The sequence below is a fragment of the Glycine max genome, chromosome 15 (genome assembly GCF_000004515.6).
Source record: "Glycine max cultivar Williams 82 chromosome 15, Glycine_max_v4.0, whole genome shotgun sequence".
Lineage (NCBI taxonomy): Eukaryota > Viridiplantae > Streptophyta > Magnoliopsida > Fabales > Fabaceae > Glycine > Glycine max.
In genome coordinates this window covers 52,457,597-52,476,301 of record NC_038251.2, presented here as the reverse complement: position 1 = coordinate 52,476,301, position 18,705 = coordinate 52,457,597, and the positions used below count along the sequence as shown (strand labels likewise).

The 18,705-nt window shown below is 35.1% G+C and overlaps 1 protein-coding gene across 2 annotated transcripts; it reads right to left on the bottom strand.

The window, feature by feature from the left end:
- Positions 1-201: 201 nt before the first annotated feature.
- On the bottom strand, positions 202-1,671 carry LOC102659472 (VQ motif-containing protein 25). Of its 2 annotated transcripts, none has more exons than XM_014767513.2 (3): positions 1,596-1,671; positions 1,020-1,517; positions 202-852 (listed from the first exon to the last, which is right to left on the bottom strand). In XM_014767513.2, exons 2-3 carry the CDS (start codon positions 1,445-1,447, stop codon positions 804-806), a joined length of 477 nt encoding a protein of 158 aa, XP_014622999.1. In that variant the 5' UTR covers positions 1,448-1,517; positions 1,596-1,671; the 3' UTR covers positions 202-803. The 2 variants fall into 2 exon arrangements, with proteins under 2 accessions (XP_014622999.1, XP_014623000.1); XM_014767514.2 differs by lacking the exon at positions 1,596-1,671 and having other exon boundaries at positions 202-608; positions 805-852; positions 1,020-1,583.
- Positions 1,672-18,705: the final 17,034 nt, after the last annotated feature.

Genomic DNA, 18,705 nt, shown 5'->3' with positions numbered 1-18,705 from the left:
TGAATCTATTATGTTGGTTTGGATTATTGAACCTCATCTCAATATTTGTGATGAAGTCTCTAATGATGAGTTCTAAATAGTGGCTTCTCAGCGTTCATTAATCCATATCCCTTTTCATCCCTAATAAGCATGCTCTATTTGACAACTGAATTTACTGTCTATAATAATATTCCTTTCGCTTTCAAAGCGTAATGCTGATGATTTCCAAAGCTCACTACTATTGAAAAGTCTTGAATGATGAGTTCCAAATGGTGGCTTCACAACTTGCATTACATCTTGTATTCTCTAACAAACAGCATAAGTTTTTTTCCATCTATTTTGTTCAACAATTCCAATTTCATCTCCAATCACAATTCAATTTACTATCTAAATAATCTTTCTTTCACTTTCAAAGTGTAATGCTGTTTATTTCTGAAGCTCTTTACTCTTGAAAAGTCTTCATAAAGATAAACAACTGTGTCAGGTCTACATTAATATTGTATGCACGACAAGGACACTATTTGATTACTCCAATGTTGTCAAAGCTCGAATTATAATTTTGTTCCCAAATGGAATGAATTGATCTGTGAATTTTTAGCCTGCAAAAGTACAAAAAGCCCTTCTTCTCCCTTGGAAATGATTAGAAGAAGGAAAAAACAATAGCTGAGAGAGAAAACAAAAGAAGCTTAACTAGGCAAAATTGGTTAACAATTGCTATGTGAAAGACCTAGAAAGCAATCATTACCAAGAGAAAGAGATGCAATTCAAGACAACTATCATACACAAAACAAAGTATTATGGTGAGTAATGTTAATGAATACTCACTATAATCCTGAAGCATCCAAAGGACTAATTGAGATCAATACACATGCACTGCAACAGAGTCAAGGTAATTGTCAATACCCAATCTACATTGGAGAAGAATCAGTTCTTCAGTGACTCATTTTCATGATAAATATGTTCACATCGACAAGATAGACACATAACAGCATATCAAAACTAGGCCTTAATTTTGATTCTCTGAAGGCACAGTACTTAACTCTTCCATAAAACCATCCAATTCTAAGAACCCATCAAGGAAACCACTGAACTTTTCGTTTGACTTTGACCTCCACATATCATCTTGAATTTCCTCCTCTTTATATTCATTCTTTACCCTTGTCCTATTTTGCAGACTCAGAAACTCATCATCTTGCATGACCATGACCTTCTTGGGGTGTGAATCCTTTGGGTCTTTGGTTAGTGCAGTTTTGGACTTGCTTTTACCTCTCCCTTCTTCTTCTTTTGGCTTTCCTGTGAGCCTTTGAACCAACTCTTTGAAATTTGCAGCATCAGTTTTAATGATTTCTGGAGCATACACATGAATTATCCTGATCTTTGGCTTGGTTTTTGAGATCACATGTGAATCTTTGTCAATTCCTAGCTTTGAAGATGCAGAGCTTGGATAACAAGTGTGTAGCTTTGTCATCTCTTCTTTGGTTGATTCCGAGTGTTGAAAGAAGAGTGGATTGAAACTGATGGTTACCTGCTATTATATCCTGCAAGAAAACAAGGTGCTGATTCTCAAGTTTACTTGAAGCAGTCTTTTGGAAACTAAGATTGGATATACATCTTACCAAATTTATAGTCAATAAATTAATAAAGCAAGAAAGACATTATGCGTCCTGCCTACTCATACATGTAATTTTTTTCTTCATTATTTAATGTCTCTCTGCATTGACAATTTATAACAATGAAATATGAGAGCTTGTTACATTCAATTTGATCTTATTTTGCCACATGCCAAACTAATGATTAGACCAAAATCCTTAGTTTATCATTTATTCGATTGAGTGCAGTTTGTAAATTAGTAGCCACAACAAATTTAATAATACTATATATCCTACATTCTTAATGTTTATAGTCTCTATTTCTATTAATTTAGCTGTGGTAGGTTATTCATTGAGAGACGCATCTGGTTCACACAGATGAGGCAAAAAATCATTTTGAAAAAACTAGGATAAATACTTCAATCAACAATATTAGTTCTCTAATCCACTTTATCTATATTGTAATTTTTAAATTACCCATTTAGGTCTTGTTATCACGTGAGTTTGATCCTAATTCAATCTTATGAAACTAACTTATAAGATGAGAATTGTTCTCCACTTATATATTGTCTATCTCGACACTGTGTCTAGTTAATGAGAGATTTTAACATGTCGCCTTTTGCCCACATTAACCTGTTGCAATGTGGGATTTCACACCCCTCTTTGCCTACAGCTTCACACCACAACTAAGGTGGACTAGAAGTGACTACAATTAAGATAGCTTTTCAACATTTCCCTTACATTCAAGGTTATATGCCTAGAGCGTGATAAACACGAATGGTCCACCAATGGGTCTAAAATAGACTCTGATATCATGTTATAATGTGAATTTGGTCCTAACTTAAGCTTACAAAATCGACTTGTAAGGTAAGGATTATTTTCCACTCATGTATCCTATATTGACACTATCTCTAACCAATGAAAGACTTCAACATACTTCCTTTTTCCTACAGTGAATAGTTGCAATGTGAGACTTCAACAATCTCGCTTTTCCCATGGCTAATTGTCACAACTAAGGTGGGCAAGGGGTGACCACAATTAAGGTGGCTTCCAATTCTTCCTTTCACACTCAAGGCTACCCGCCTAGAGCATGATAAACACAGGTGGCCCACTGATGAATTTAGGATAGACTTTGGTATTATGTTACAACGTGGGTTTGAGTCTAGCTCAACCTTACAAAATCGACTTGAAAGATGATGATTGTTTCTCATTTATATACTCTATCTCGACACTATCATTAGTCAATGTGAGATTTTAGCACATCTTCTTTTGCCCATGACTAGCTGCCACAATGTGTGACTTCAACACACTCTTCTTTGTCCATGACTACCTGTCACAACTAAAGTGGACTAGGGATGACTACAATTAAAGTGGCTTTCCAACAAGGCCTAAATGAACGATTTAAACATCATTTGGTACATTTCTATTTTTGTGTTGATGAAGACACAAATATAATATTCAATTAGGACTATTATATCTAAAAAAGAAACCAATTTTTGTTCTTATGTTCATTCAACCTGACAAGCAAATTGGGACTTAAACATAAATATTAAGAAAAATCCAAAGCCATATTGACTAGAGATAATACAAAATAAATAATATAAGTAGAATTACAACTTTATCCTATGAGACAATATTAGGGATTGAGTTAGACTCAAATCTAAATTCTAAGACAATATCGAATTGTGGCATGAGAACCATGTATATATAACCAAAATAATGAATATAAATGAGATAATTCTCACTTTATAAGTTAATTTTACAAGATTAACTAATTAAGTTATACTCAAACTCAAATTTTAACGTGGTAACAGTTTATATTAAATTTATTAATAATCACTTTTTATATTATTCACTCACTAAACTCAATAATGTAGGTTATATCTAACATTTATTTAGGACTCATTAAGCCTGAATCTTGGTATACATAGTAAATTAGAGTTATACATGTGTCATATAAATTATAATTCATTAATCATTCTTCAATAATACAACTAGTCAAGAAAAGGGAATCCACCCTCTATGATCTTTCTCTGACAAAAAGTGAAGATCACGAATGCGATAGCTGAGGAATGGCACTACAAAAATGTGTATGAACAGTGAGATCAGTGCAAAAGATGTACGCAAAGATTAGCCTACATAGCACATCTGTTGGGTTTTTGAAGATCAGCGTAGCACACGAGAGTGTTGTGTGCCCTAATGGATTAGTATTCTTGCAGAAGGATTTTTTTTCTAGTCTGATAAGACTACCCACGTGGGGGCGAGTTGTGGTCCCTCCTGTCCATGCACGTGAGTCCTAATTAAAGATTTTCAGTCACGGTTGGTTAATAAGTACAATGCAACAGCAGGTTTTTCACTCTTGAAAATGAAATCATTGACCTCCCAGAAACAAGAGGAACCAGAGATAATAGAATTTTCAGGGGAAAAAGAAAGGATCATGCTAAATAGTGTGTGTGGATCCTCTCCACTGAGACAGATAAACACACAAAAACAAAATGGTACAAAATGTTTATACAGTCAACCCCTCTCTATATATCTTTTTTTTGTAAGCAATTTTCAGTGGAGAAGATACATCCTAATTAATATCCTAAAGATAATGATTAAGAAATAAGGCACAGGCTAGAATGGAAAAGCCCCTCACATCTCCCATCATGGGAAACAAAGCTGGTCTGTAGGATATAATTTTTTTTTGAGATATGTGTAAGACTATCGTAGACATTCCCATACTAGAGTAAATTAAAAAAAAAAATACTAAAAAAGTAGTCTATGATCATCCTATTGTAGAGCACCAACGTTGAAAACTTGAAATAGTTGGTGTGAGTCCATATTTGATGGCTTCCAATTCCAGTAAACACTATTGTGATGAAAAAACTCTTCTACACCCATTTTAGTATCCAGAACCTTTTGTAATTTGTATGATTTATGAACAATTAAATTATGAGCAATTTAAATCATTTTCACATTGCCCTTTCACAAAAAAAATCTAGAAGACAATATGAAGGTTGTTAACGCCAACACCGTGCATGAAGGATGAAGAGGGAGTGCGGTGGTGCAAGAGCTTTGGGATCTGTGACTGTGACGGTGGTGATATCTTTTTTTCTTTACTTTCATTAGCTATGTTCCCCTCCTTTTTTTGTTTTGATCTTCTGGTGCAAATGGTGGTTTGGTCTGGAAGAAGGAAGGGCTTTGTGAAGGAATGGCCATCAAATTAAAGCTTTCAAGATGATAGCCTACAATAGTTACAGGCTACTTTTTTTTTTAATATTTTAAATTTATTCTGGAGTGTGCATGCCTATTCTAGTCTTATACATATCTCGAAAAAGGCTTATTATATCTTAAGGACCAGTTTCCATGATGGGAGATATGAGGGGCTTTCCCATTCTAGCCTGCACCTAAGAAATTAAGCAAAAAGTTTTTAAGCTGGGATTGCATTAGAAATTATCGTAGAATATAGTATACCATTACACTTTTCAATAAAAAAATAAATTTTAAGTTTTTAATGAATCTCCTTAGGATAGAAGTTAGTAATTTCAAAATAGCTAGGAAAAGTAAAAATGAATATAATTATTAAAATATGATTTGTGCAAAATTTGTAAAATAGTTTATGTTCATGAATAGGATGAAATCTATTTTTGGTCTTTTATTTTATTAATTTTTTTATCTTTATCCTTTTAAACATTTGTTTTGTTATTTCATCTCTTAAATTTGGGTCAATGTTGCCTTTTTTCCAATCTAAAACTAGTGATTGTTAGTGTTTTATATGACAATTAATTTTATCATAGTGATGATTTTTAATGGTTATTAATTATGATATTTAAATGTTCCAAAATTTAAAAGAAAAGGGGGACAAAGTGTGTGCATGAGAGTGTCTTTGTCCCTCTTATATGAAAGTGAAGAAAAATGCATGGTTCTTGTTGCAAACAAAAACGAGAGAAGGGAATATGTTTGTGTTCTCAAATCAACCCCCCCCCCCCCCCCCTCCTTCTTTGTGCATGGATCTTAGAGATAAATAAGAAGAAGATGAGAAACCCATTTTTTGTGTTAACAAAGGAACTTTCTTGTTGATTCATCATTTTATCAAATTGATTAAGAGGTTTCATTGTCCTGTATGTTTTTATCAATATAGTGGAAAGTAAGATGATTTCGTTGAAGCATGTGCGATAATTTAACGTTTTTATGTCGCAAATATTACAAAATCTAGTGTGTTTTAATCTTCTTTTCTATATATGTTTTCTGTAATTGATTGAGGGATTTAGATCACCTCTCTTATGTGAGTAACCTACCAAAAAAATATTTAAGTATGATCGAGAATGGAAGATAATTCAAATTAGGCCAAGTTTCCATATTGGAGAAACTTGTTTTTTAAAACTAGATGAGGAAGCTTATATTTTTTTTGTTGGTAATTTTAATAAAATAAAATGATGACTACTTCTAGCATGGACCACTTGGTCATGAGATTTATTGTGGATTGCTTATATTTACCATTAGATTAATCTCATTCATACACTAATATGATGCACCCTTTGTATCAATTTTTTTCTTTTTGTCCCTCTCCTTCCTTCTTTGTTCTCCGACTATCAGTCACAATTGTCGATGGTATTTTTGACTGTGGTACCTTTGGCAGCAAGTTTTGTTTCCTTTCATTTCCTCTTTCTTTCTCGAATAGATCGACGACTCACAACACCCACTAGATCCACGATGTCATCAACTTCGCCGGAGCTCCACCATATTCATGACAACAAAATTGCACTGCCTTTTTTATTTGAAGAACCACCGCGAGTGGGTACCGACAATAGATTTGCACCAAATCGAGGGGATTTCGTTCCTCATCTACCAAATCTATGACGATAGATTCACACCAAATCAAGGGGACTTCTTGTGCATTTGTTGTCCTAGATCTAAATCGAGTTGAACCTTGTTTGATTTTTTTGCTTTGATTGCGAGCAATGAAGGGGGTTATGAAGATTTTCAAAGAGGTTGCAATCATTGCATGAACCAGGTGTTCATGCCAAGGTCGTGGTGCCTGTCGGAGCACAAGTTCGACAACGACAAATGCATGGCAACGACGACAAATGTGAGGTGACAACAACGGTGATTCAATGAGGAAAGAAGAGAAGTTAAAGGGGAAAAAGGAAATGTTTAAGTGAGGGAGGATCTATGATAACACTATGTACCTTGATGTATGTAATGGTTATAAATAGTAGTGTGCATTGGACCACATGACCAATTGGTCCACGCTAGAAGTGGTCCAAAATGATTATAGTGGTTCTTGTTAAAAGACTCACCTCAATTTATTAGAACATCAAATCCTTTCTATCCACACAAATTTAGATAAGAAAATACCAATCTCAAACAACAATTGTACCAAAACAAAAAATGCATTCCACAAGTTAAAAACAACAATAAGAAATTAATAATAATAACTACACAATAACCTAACTAGAACAGTATAAAATCAAGCAAGCAATGGAATCAATTAAAAATGAATTCTGTGAGACAGTTAGAGTGAGACTCAAATGGATATGGAGACGAAAGTAGTATATATTCAACAACCACCGAAAAAGTGAAAACGATTATAAAGAAATGCAAGAAAGGAATGAAAGGGTGAAAATTGAAGAATCAAGGAAATGAAGAGTTGAGAGAGAATGAAAAAACCTTCAAAAACCAAGAATTGAAGCAAACATGTGCGTGTGACACTAACAAATTGATTGGTTTTCTTTGTTTGGCGGTGGTGGTTGGAGAATGATCATTTGTTTTGAGGTGAGGCTTGTAATGAGTATTTATTGTGTGAGAGAGCAAGAGAAAGAAAGAGAGAAGAGTGACAAAAGGTCTTATTTATAAAATTTAATAAAATAAATTAATATAGTGACAGTTAAAAATGTTATTTTATTAAAAATTATCGCTCATATTTTTATTATGAAAGACATTAATTACTTTCACACTAGTGGAAGGATAATATTAACTTAAATTTTTAAAAGTTAAATAAGTATAATAAATTTCATAAAAGACAAGTTGTTGAAAAAATGGTGCATGCAGCGGAAAAGGGGGTGTGGCAGCGCGTTTGTTGGAAAAAGGTGATGCATGGTGAGTGGTTTACTAGAGGATGGTGATTTTGATCTAGTGGTCGCAGCGGAGAAATGGTGGCACAATGGGCAAAGATGCTTCGCAGTAGGGACGAGTTCTTAGACATGGATTATGACGAAATGGTTATGGAGACGAAGGCAGCATATGTTCAACAACCACCAAGAAAGTGAAAGCAATTATGACAAAATGCAAGAAAGTAATGAATTTTGACAACCAAAGAATCAAGAGATGATGTTATTAAAAATGTGAAGACTTGAGAGAGAAAGAAAAAACCTTCAAAAACTGAGAACTGAAGCAGGCATAGTGTGACACCAACAAATTGATTGGTTTTCTTTGTTTGGCAATGGTGGTTGGAGATGGATCATTTGATTTGAGGTGAGGCTTAATGTGTATTTCTTATGTGAAAGAGCAAGAGCAAGAAAGACAGAATGGTGAAATGTCATATTTATAAAATTTAATGAAATAAATTATTATAGTGACGGGTAAGAACATTATTTTACTAAAAATTTACTCTCTCTTATTTTTATTATTAATGGCATTAATTACTTTCACACTAGTGTAAGGATAGCATTAAATTAAATTTAAAAATTAAATTAATAAAATAAACTTCTTGAAAGATAAGTAGGTTGTCAAGAAAATGGTGCATGCACCCAAAAAATGGCGTGTGGTAGCGCATTTGTCGGAGAAGGATGGTCCGTGGTGGTGCATTTGGTGGCGGTAGGCAAGTAGGTCAAGTAGTGTGTGGTTTGCTAGAGGCTGACAATTTTGATCTAGTGGTCACAACGGAGAAATGGAGGCATGACAAACAAAGATGTTTTGCACTAGGGATGAGCACTCATAGAAAGGGATTATGACAAAATAGTTATGGAGGCGATGGTAGCATATATTCAACGACCACCAAGAAAGTGAAAGTGATTATGACAAAATGCAAGAAAGTACTCTATGGGTGAAAATTGAAGCATGCATGTGAGTGTGACTAATAACTGCTAAATAATTGTATTTTGATAGTAGAAAATTAGTCAAATATTGGTATGAAATTAATTATTTAGCAGCTATTTGTGATTAAAAGTTAGAAAATTAATTAAATTGAATTTTTGGGTGCAAATATAAAAATTGGAGGTGTAACAAGCAAAAAGGGCAGAAAAATTGAAGAAAATAAGAAAATTTGAAGAATGCTCAACCCAATACGCGCGCTGAGCGCGCGTCATGGGCTAAGCGGGCCAGGAAGTACACGCGCTAAACGCGCCGACGAAGGCCCAAAGCCTACTTCAGCAGCCATAAATAGAGAGTCAGTCCAAGGGACAGAATACACCACCATAGAACCCCTCTCCTAGGGGTTTCATTTACTCCCTTTCTTTCTTTCACCCCTCCTCTCATTGTAAAGCCCTCATGACCATGAGTGGCTAATCCCCTAGCTAGGGCTTGGCAAGCCTAAAAAGCCAATGATGTATGGAGCATTTCAAGAGTTATCAATAAAAAGAGGAATTCCCTCCAGGTTCTTTATTTATTTACCGTCCTTTCTTTTTACATCTTGTATCTCGGAACTTGCTTTCTGTTAGGGTTTAGTCCACTCGGAAGAGGGTAAAGCCTAATTAGGGGTAAAGAATGAATACTTGAATCTGTTAGAAGGGTTAGGCCACTCGGGAGAGGGTACCGCTTAATAGGACAATAAAAGAAAGAAATTATTGGGTTAGCATGACTTAATGCCCCAATGTCCATACTTTAGCAAACATCTAGAATGTAATCCTAATGCATCATAGTTATTGAGTCTTCACAAAGGGCATTTGGAAGATAGATAGTCAAGGTAGGCTTGTCATCATGAGGCATCAGGGGCAAGTAGATAGATAGATGTGGGGCAGAATTAGTTCACTGGTATTGATAACAGACAAATCCAGAATCCATATATCTAGGCTAATTAGACTTGTCAGGTTTTAGCGATTTTAATATATAAATTTTATTCCCTATTTTTATTGTTGGTTTTTCTTAAAAGTATTATTCCTTATTTTTACTGTTGGGTTTTAGGAGTAAGTATTTAGATTTAGATTTTATTTATTTGAATTTCGTAGAAGTAGTTATCTTTATCGCAATTTAAATATTTTATCTTCTATTTTGATCTTTCAATCTTTTATCTTTTTCTTTTGTCTTCGAATTTTATCTTTAAATATCTTATCTTTTCTTTTATCTTCTAATTTTATCTTTAAATATCTTATCCTTTCTTTACCTTATCTTCTATCTTTCTTTATCTTTTATTTTGAATTCTTATCTCTTGCTTTTAAATTGGGTTTGCATCAATCTAAGTACAAACGAAGTCTCTGTGGATTCGACACTCGGACTTCCGAGAACTTTACTACTTGTAACGATTTGGTACACTTGCCAACCAGTTAACAAGTTTTTGGCGTCGTTACCGGGGACTTTGTTTTTCGTACTTGATTATTTGCATATTCCAATTTTAAAGTAATTAGTTTTCACTTTCTATTTTTTTTTATTTTAAATTCTTTCTTTTTTTTTCTATTATTTTTTTAGTGCTTCATTTTATTATTCAATTTTTTGTCTTTATTCATTCTTATTTTTTTATAAAAAAAATAATAATTAAAATTTTTTTAAAAAAAATATTTGTTTAATTTTTCTTCTGTGATAACGTGCACGGTAGTTGTTTCTTTTGTGAACAGTGCACATTCCTTCTCTAGAGAACGCATCATGGTAAAAGATCGTCCAAAGAGGATGACGCTAGAGGATTACTCTAGTCCTATTATACCTCAATACTTCACCAGCATAGTCGTACCAGAGGTGCAGGCGGCCAACTTCTCATATCCATATTCCTTGATCCAGCTGATTCAAGGGAATCTATTTCACGGCCTACCAAGTGAAGATCCATACGCATACCTGGCCACATACATTGACATTTGCAACACGGTGAAGATAGTCGGGGTTCCTGAAAATGCAACACGCCTCAATCTTCTCTTTTTCAATAGCAGGTAAAGCAAAATTATGGCTTCGCTCGTTTAAGGGGAATAGCCTGCGGACATGGGAAGAAGTTGTAGAGAAATTCTTAAAGAAATACTTTCCAGAATCAAAGACTATTGAAGGGAAGAAGGAAATCTCTTCCTTCCATCAATTTCTCGATGAATCCCTCAGCGAGGCACTTGACCGCTTCCGCGGACTGCTAAGGAAAACACCTACACATGGGTAGAGTGAACCGATGCAACTAAACATCTTCATAGATGGCCTGCGACCATAATCAAAGCAATTATTGGATGCATCCGCAGGAGGGAAGATCAAGCTAAAGACACCGAAGGAGGCAATGGAACTCATAGAAAACATGGCAGCTAATGATCACGCCATTCTTCATGATCGCACATATGCACCAACAAAGAGAAGCCTTCTAGAACTCACCACTCAAGATGAAACCTTGGCTCAAAATAAGTTGTTGTCCCAACAAATAGAAGCCCTGACAGAGATCCTCAACAAGCTTCCACAGCAACTGCAAGCAGTAAGTCCTTCTCACTCTTCTATTATGCAGGTAAGGGGATGTCACATATATGGAGGAATACATGAGTCAGGCTTATGCATGGCCCAAGATGACGCATCAAATGAAGTTAACTACATGGGCAGTCATAATCATCAAGGATTCCATCAAAGAGGACCACCAGGATTCTATCATAGCGATAATTTTTTGCAAGACCACAATTGGAGATATTATCCAAGTAATAACTTCAACCAAGGGGGTTCACCCTATCAGAATCCTATCCAGGGTCCGAGTCATCAAGAGAAGCCGCCTATCAGTATAAAGGAAATGCTATTAAGCTTCATCCAAGAAACAAGGGCAAACACTCAAGAGACAAAAGCATTCATCCAGGAGACGAGATCACATCAAAAGAGCACAGATGCAACCATCAGAAACCTGGAGATACAAATAGGCCAACTAGCTGAGTCAATTGCTGAAAAGCCGACTGAAACCTTTGCGGTAAATGCTGAGATGAAGCCCAAAAAGGATTGCAAGGTAATTTTCACTGAGAGAGAAGAGGAAGAAAAGAAAACAGAGGAAGATGTGTGTGATGAGGAAGGAGAAAAGAAGAAAGAAACAAAAAGAAATGAGGAGAAAGCACAACAATGGGAGAAGTACTCACAAGTAGAAATTCAGCAAGAAAGTATTCTCCAAGTCAATACCCCTCCTCATCAACTGATTGTCAAGGAAGAAAGGCATGGAAAACATGAGAAAGCCTTAAGTGTCATTCTTTCCTTGATCGCTACCACTTCTCTTGCAATAATGTGGAAGGTGCTTCCAGAATACACGAGTTTCATGGCGTCTCTAACTAAGAGGCGAAAATGCAAGGAAGATGTGTTCTACGTGACCTTCATGCCACCTTGAAGGCATTTGACTCGTCAAACTAATGATGACGTTAAAGAAGCGCTTACTAGGAGGCAACCCAGGATTTCTTACTTTATCTCTCTTTTAGTTAATCGCATTTTGTTTTTTTTAGGATAGTTGTGTTATTTCTTTTCTTTATTTTGATTTTATGCATTTTGATTTCATCAATTTAATTTCAATAGTTTAAATTTATGCGTGAATAAATAAATTGCATGATAACTTGAGAAATGACAATTCTGAGTTTGTTCTGAAAGGTCCAACACTTGAAAGGCTACTAGTCATTGGAAAACACTGGTCTTGGAAGTAAAAGTCAGATCAAGGAATGAAACATAATTCATGGAAAAGGAAAGGTTAGCTTGATGGAATGAAGACACATCTGGTACGCTAATACTGAGTTTATCCCGGTGAGAGTGTGACCTTAATTGTGAGAGAAAGCGCTTGTTTTTAAACTTTTAGTTTTGCATCATTCTTGGACTGTTAAAATTAGTTACGTAAGGTGGATATGATCAAGGCCATGTTTGTTTTATTTTACCCACTAAGCCAAAAAGTCAACCCAACATAATTTTATCCCTTGCACCTATATTGAGCCGAAAGAATTATAATGATTTATTTTGAGTAGAACCCTAAGCCAAGAAATTGATATTCCTGACCTTGTTTAGGATTCTAAGAGAGCAATAGGGTTCCAAATGATAATAAGGCCTTAATTTGGGGGATTTTGAACAAATGGGTAAAGTAGCCAAGAAAATAGCACACACTAGAACACCTCTAAATAATTGTGAGTCCATTGTTATTATTATGCATATTATTGAAAAAAAGAGAAAAAAGAAAAAAAAGGGAAAAAGAAAAAGAAAAAATATATATACATATATATAATAAATAAAAAGGGCAAGAATGAAAAAGAGAGGTGTAAGTGAAAAGTGCTAAAGGCAAAAGGGGCTAAAAGTGGGAAATAGGTCTTGGCAAGAAATCAAATTTTTGGAATGCATGCTCTCTTATAATCTTATATTTTGAATTTCCAAGAAAAACCATGATTCTTTGTTAGCCAGGCCCCATTACAAGCCATAAAAGTCCTTAGTGATCCACCGAAGGTAATTAAGGCTAACCTTAACCGAGATGAAGTACAAAACTCTTGAGTTTTATTTACAGGTTGTTAAAATTGCAAACACTTGACCAGACACTTGTGAGCAGAGAGAAACACCAGCTTTGTAAGGAAGTAAGGCAAGCCGGACCTGTTGGAATTCCAGATAATTGACCTATTTCTACTCTTGTGTTTATGCTTTTATTTTAAGATCATGACAGATGCAAAGAGACCAGTCAAAGGATCAAGGAATTGAAGTCATGGAGAGTGTTGGAATGCTTGGAACTTACTTGAGAAAATTTTTGCTAAAGAATGGAATAATTTTATTTGCTTGGGGACAAGCAAAGTTTAATTTGGGGGATTTTGATAACTGCTAAATAATTGTATTTTGATAGTAGAAAATTAGTCAAATATTGGCCTGAAATTAATTATTTAGCAGTTATTTGTGATTAAAAGTTAGAAAATTAATCAAATTGAATTTTTGGGTGTAGATATAAAAATTGGAGGTGTAACAAGCAAAAAGGGCAGAAAAATTGAAAAAAGAAGAAAATTTTAAGAAGGCCCAACCCAATACGCGCGCTCAGCGCGCGTCACGGGCTAAGTGGGCCAGGAAGTACACGTGCTAAGCACGGGGTGTCGCGCTAAGCGCGCCGACGAAGGCCTAAAGCCCACTTCAACAGCTATAAATAGAGAGCCAGTCCAAGGGACAGAAGACACCACCATAGAACCCCCTCTCCTAGGGGTTTCATTTACTCCCTTTCTTTCTTTCACCCCTCCTCTCATTGTAAAGCCCTCATGACCATGACTGGCTAATCCCCTAGCTAGGGCTTGGCAGGCCTAAAAAACCAATGATGTATGGAGCATTTCAAGAGTTATCAATAAATAGAGGAATTCCCTCCAGGTTCTTTATTTATTTACTGTTCTTTCTTTTTACATCCTGTATCTCGGAACTTGATTTCTGTTAGGGTTTAGTCCACTTGGGAGAGGGTAACGCTTAAGAGAACACTAAAAGGAGGATATTATCGGGTTATCTTTTAGAGGGTTTTCCTTCGAGTCTCTTTTATCTGTTTTTCTTTCTTGCTTATTCTGCATCTCAGACTCTGTTAGTCTTTAGGCCACTCGGGAGAGGGTAAAGCCTAATTAGGGATAACGAATGAATGCGTGAATCGATTTTAAGGGTTAGGCCACTCGGGAGAGGGTAACGCTTAATAGAACAATAAAAGAAAGAAATTATTGGGTTAGCATGACTTAATTCCCCAATGCCCATGCTTTAGCAAACATCTAGGATGTAATCCTAGTGCATCTTAGTTATTGAGTCTTCGCAAAGGGCATGGAAGATAGGTAGTTAAGGTAGGCTTGTCATCATAAGGCATCAGGGACAAGTAGATGGATAGATGTGGGGCAAAATTAGTTCACTGGTATTGATGACAGACAAATCGAAAATCCATATGTCTAGGCTAACTAGACTTGTCAGGTTTTAGCGATTTTAATATATAAATTTTATTCCCTATTTTTATTGTTGGTTTTTCTTAGAAGTAGTTATTCCTTATTTTTACTATTGGGTTTTAGGAGTAAGTATTTAGATTTAGATTTTATTTATTTGAATTTCGTAGAAGTAGTTATCTTTATCGCAATTTAAATATTTTATCTTCTATTTTGATCTTTCAATCTTTTATCTTTTTCTTTTGTCTTCGAATTTTATCTTTAAATATCTTATCTTTTCTTTTATCTTCTAATTTTATCTTTAAATATCTTATCATTTCTTTACCTTATCTTCTATCTTTCTTTATCTTTTATTTTGAATTCTTATCTCTTGCTTTTAAATTGGGTTTGCATTAATCTAAGTACAAACAAAGTCCTTGTGAATTTGACACTCGGACTTCCGAGAACTTCACTACTTGTAACGATTTGGTACACTTGCCAACGAGTTAACAATGACATAAACAAATTGGGTGGTTTTCTTCGTTTGGTGGTGGTGGTTAGAGATGGATAATTTGATTTAAGGTGAGGCTTGTAATGTAACGACCTGCCTTCGCTACACAACTAACACAATTAAGGTTTGAGTCTTATTTGATTCAAAAATTCTTTCATTAACTTACTTATGAAAATAGTGAACTTTTTCCTTTTTATATATAATTCCCAAAACCAACAAATTAAACTCAACCCTTACCATACAACTTGTGCATTTACAACTTAATACCTTAGGACACTTCACCCACTAAAAGAAGATAAAACTTTAACTACATATGACTCTTTGAAAATTTACTTAATACAAACCTAAGCTTTTCATCTCTATACATGAAACTAAACCCCGGAAAAGAAAGAGAAGAACACAACTTCAAGCTCCATGCTTGCTCTATCTATTATTCCTTCAAGAAGAAGATCCATCCTAGAAGTCATCTGCTCCCCATGTATATCAAGTACGACATCATCACAGGCATAAATCACACATGCAACATGCAAGGGTAAGCTCACCAGAATAGACATACAAATACAAGTAATCCAAAACTAATAATGTTACGATAAGTAGGCTTGTTATTAAAAGATTATATGACGGTGGTTTGTTTATTTTATTTTACTTTTTCATTTACACTAAAACTACCTTTCTTTCTTAAGTCCAAACCACTTTCTAAGGTTAGTATGCAAAATTTGTGATATATATGATTTGTGTAGTATATAGTATAATAATAGTTGACTTGATTTTCATTTTAGGATTAAATGTAATTTTGGTTCTTTAAGTTTTAATTATGCAAATTGAATCTTTTAGTTTTCAAATTTGCAATTGTGTAAATTGAACTTTTCATCAATCTTTTGCTGAAAATGTAATGGATTTGATTAATGTAACATTGATATGTCAAATGATGCAATGTGTGTGTGTGTGTTTAGATTGGTAATGAGTTGAACTCACTATAATTTGTAGAAGCAACAAATATATTTTCTTTTATGGTGAACTCACCATGATTTTGTAGTTTCCTTGATTTTCTACCACCTAACCAAACACACTAACAATTTTTTTATATTCATGGAGGGCCCTAAGGCCAGAAAACAAAAAGAACTATCTACCAAAAGCTATACTTGACTCATTAGCCAGTAACAACAAAGAAACAAAATAAGGGGGACTATAATGCATCCTCTTGCTAAAGATTTAGCATGATTGACGAAGGAATCCACCACAACATTCATTTCCCTAAATCAATGAAACAACCTTACTTCCATATCAGCAAAAATAAGTCTCCAAATAGAGTCTACCACATGGACCACATGGTGATTCAATGGGCACCCTTTGCTCAAGAACTTGATAGCAGTCTTTGAATCGAATTCAACTAGAATCTTCACCAGTCCTTTAGATTTAACTAGTTGAAGCCCTTTCAAAATCACATTAAGCTCTTCGTGCGTTATCATACAAGTTCCTAAGAAACTTGAGAATCCCATCAAGAATCTCCCACGATTATCCATTAGAATATCTCACGTTGTTGCTATCTGATAAAAAGAAGGGAAGGAGCCATTACATTTCAACTTACACCACCCTTCCGGAGGAGGCTGCCAGGACACTAGGACAAATTCTTATCTCCTCATCAAATATGAAAGGTTTCAATCATTCGCAAAAGCCTGAAAAATAGATTAGGTCATCAATTGTTCCTTTTTGATAATACCAAATTTGTTCTCCCACACACCCAAAAAAATCCAACGTTTCATCCTTTCCCAAATGTATCACATCCTAACTCCAAATATAACATGCCACCTACTATTAGTGTTGTCTTTATGATTCAAACTAGTATGGAGTCATTCATGCATATCCAACGTAAAGAATTCTCTAACCAGGTCATGAGGGATAATTCTTCTCTATACATAAAAGAATCCCTTAGCATGTGAATCTTACTTTTCGATTCATCTCCACAGAGATTGCAAAGATTTGAATCGGCTAAGCCTCTGGACCATCATAGGAAGTTCATCACTAAGGATTTTTTTTGGACTTTCCAGAGAAAGCATTTGATATGTTCCGATCTTGGCCACCTCCAAATGAGTTTGTAAAGTGCCTTAGATGGTCCAGTGGTGGTAATTAGGTTATTATACACAAAAGCTACATAAAAAGCACCATCTTGAGCATAGGCCCATGCCAGGTTATCATTTATTCCATAAGGATTAGGAGGGATCAATGTTAAAATTCTAAGGGCAATGTGGGAAGGTATGCAAAATTGAAGGAATTGCACATCTTAGTTCCCATTAGAGTCCACTATCTCACTCAACTTGAGGTCAAGATCCTCCTTAGTCAGTTGAATCGTAGCATGATCTTTTAGCATTCCACACTTTGGCAACCAAATATCAACCTAAAACCCGACTTTATTTCCTTTCCCATAATTCCAAAACACAAATTTTAGGAAATCCTCCTAGACATGCACCACACCCTTCTAACAATTAGAAGTCGAGCTCGCATTCTTCAAGTACGGGATAGTGCATGCCTCCTCCTTTGGTGTATTTCATCATTAGGACTTCTACCCAAAGTTCTGTTGGAAGAAGAAGAAGATTTTATTTCATTTGCCACACAAAATACAAGAGTATGATCCCCTATTTATATTAAAATAGAGTGACTACTCACATAATTTGCTTATTCAAGAATACTAAATGCTCACATAATTGCTTATTCAAGACTTTGTAACTCACAACCTTACAACTTTCATCTTCCACAATTTAAGGCTCATAAAACTTGTTATTATTATTTTTCTAATTAATATCTAACATCCTCCCTTAATTGGAAAATTCTTCTGCACACCAAGTCTTGCTCGCAATCTTCGAAAATCTTCAAATTTGAGAGGCTTGGTGAAAATATCCGCAACTTGATCTTGAGTTTTCACATGAGTCAATTCTACTTCTTTCTTGGTAATGCACTCTCTAATGAAATGATACCTTGTATCTATATGCTTACTTCGTTCATGGAACACCGGATTCTTGGCAAGCTCTTGTGCAGATCTATTATCAACATAGATCTTTGTGCTTTCCTTTTGCAACAACTGAAGTTCCTCCAACAATCTTCTTAGCCAAATGGCATGACATGTGCAAGAAGTTGCAGCTACATACTCGGCTTCACAAGTAGAAAGTGTCACAATGCCTTGCTTCTTAGAACTCCATGTAAAAACGCAATCACCCATAAAAAATACAAATACGGTAGTACTTTTTCTATCATCAACATCTCCGGCAAAATCACTATCACAAAATCCCACAAGCTTATAGTTATTGGAGGGAGAATAAAACAATCCAAAATCAATTGTACCTTTCAAGTAACGAAGAATTCTTTTTGCGGCTTTTAGATGAGGAGAGGTAGGAGCCTCCATAAAGCGACACACAACTCCCACCGCATATAGAATATCGGGCCTTGTATTGGTTAGATACCTTAAACTCCCCACAAGACTCTTGAAGATCGTGGAGTCTACCTTCTCTCCTTCATCAAAATTTGATAACTTCAAGCCACCTTCCATAGGTGTGTTCACGGGATTGCAATCAAGCATATTAAATTTCTTCAACACTTCTTTTGTGTACCTTTCTTGTGAGACAAAGATACCATTCTCCGTTTGCTTCACTTCCATTCCCAAGTAATATGACATGAGTCC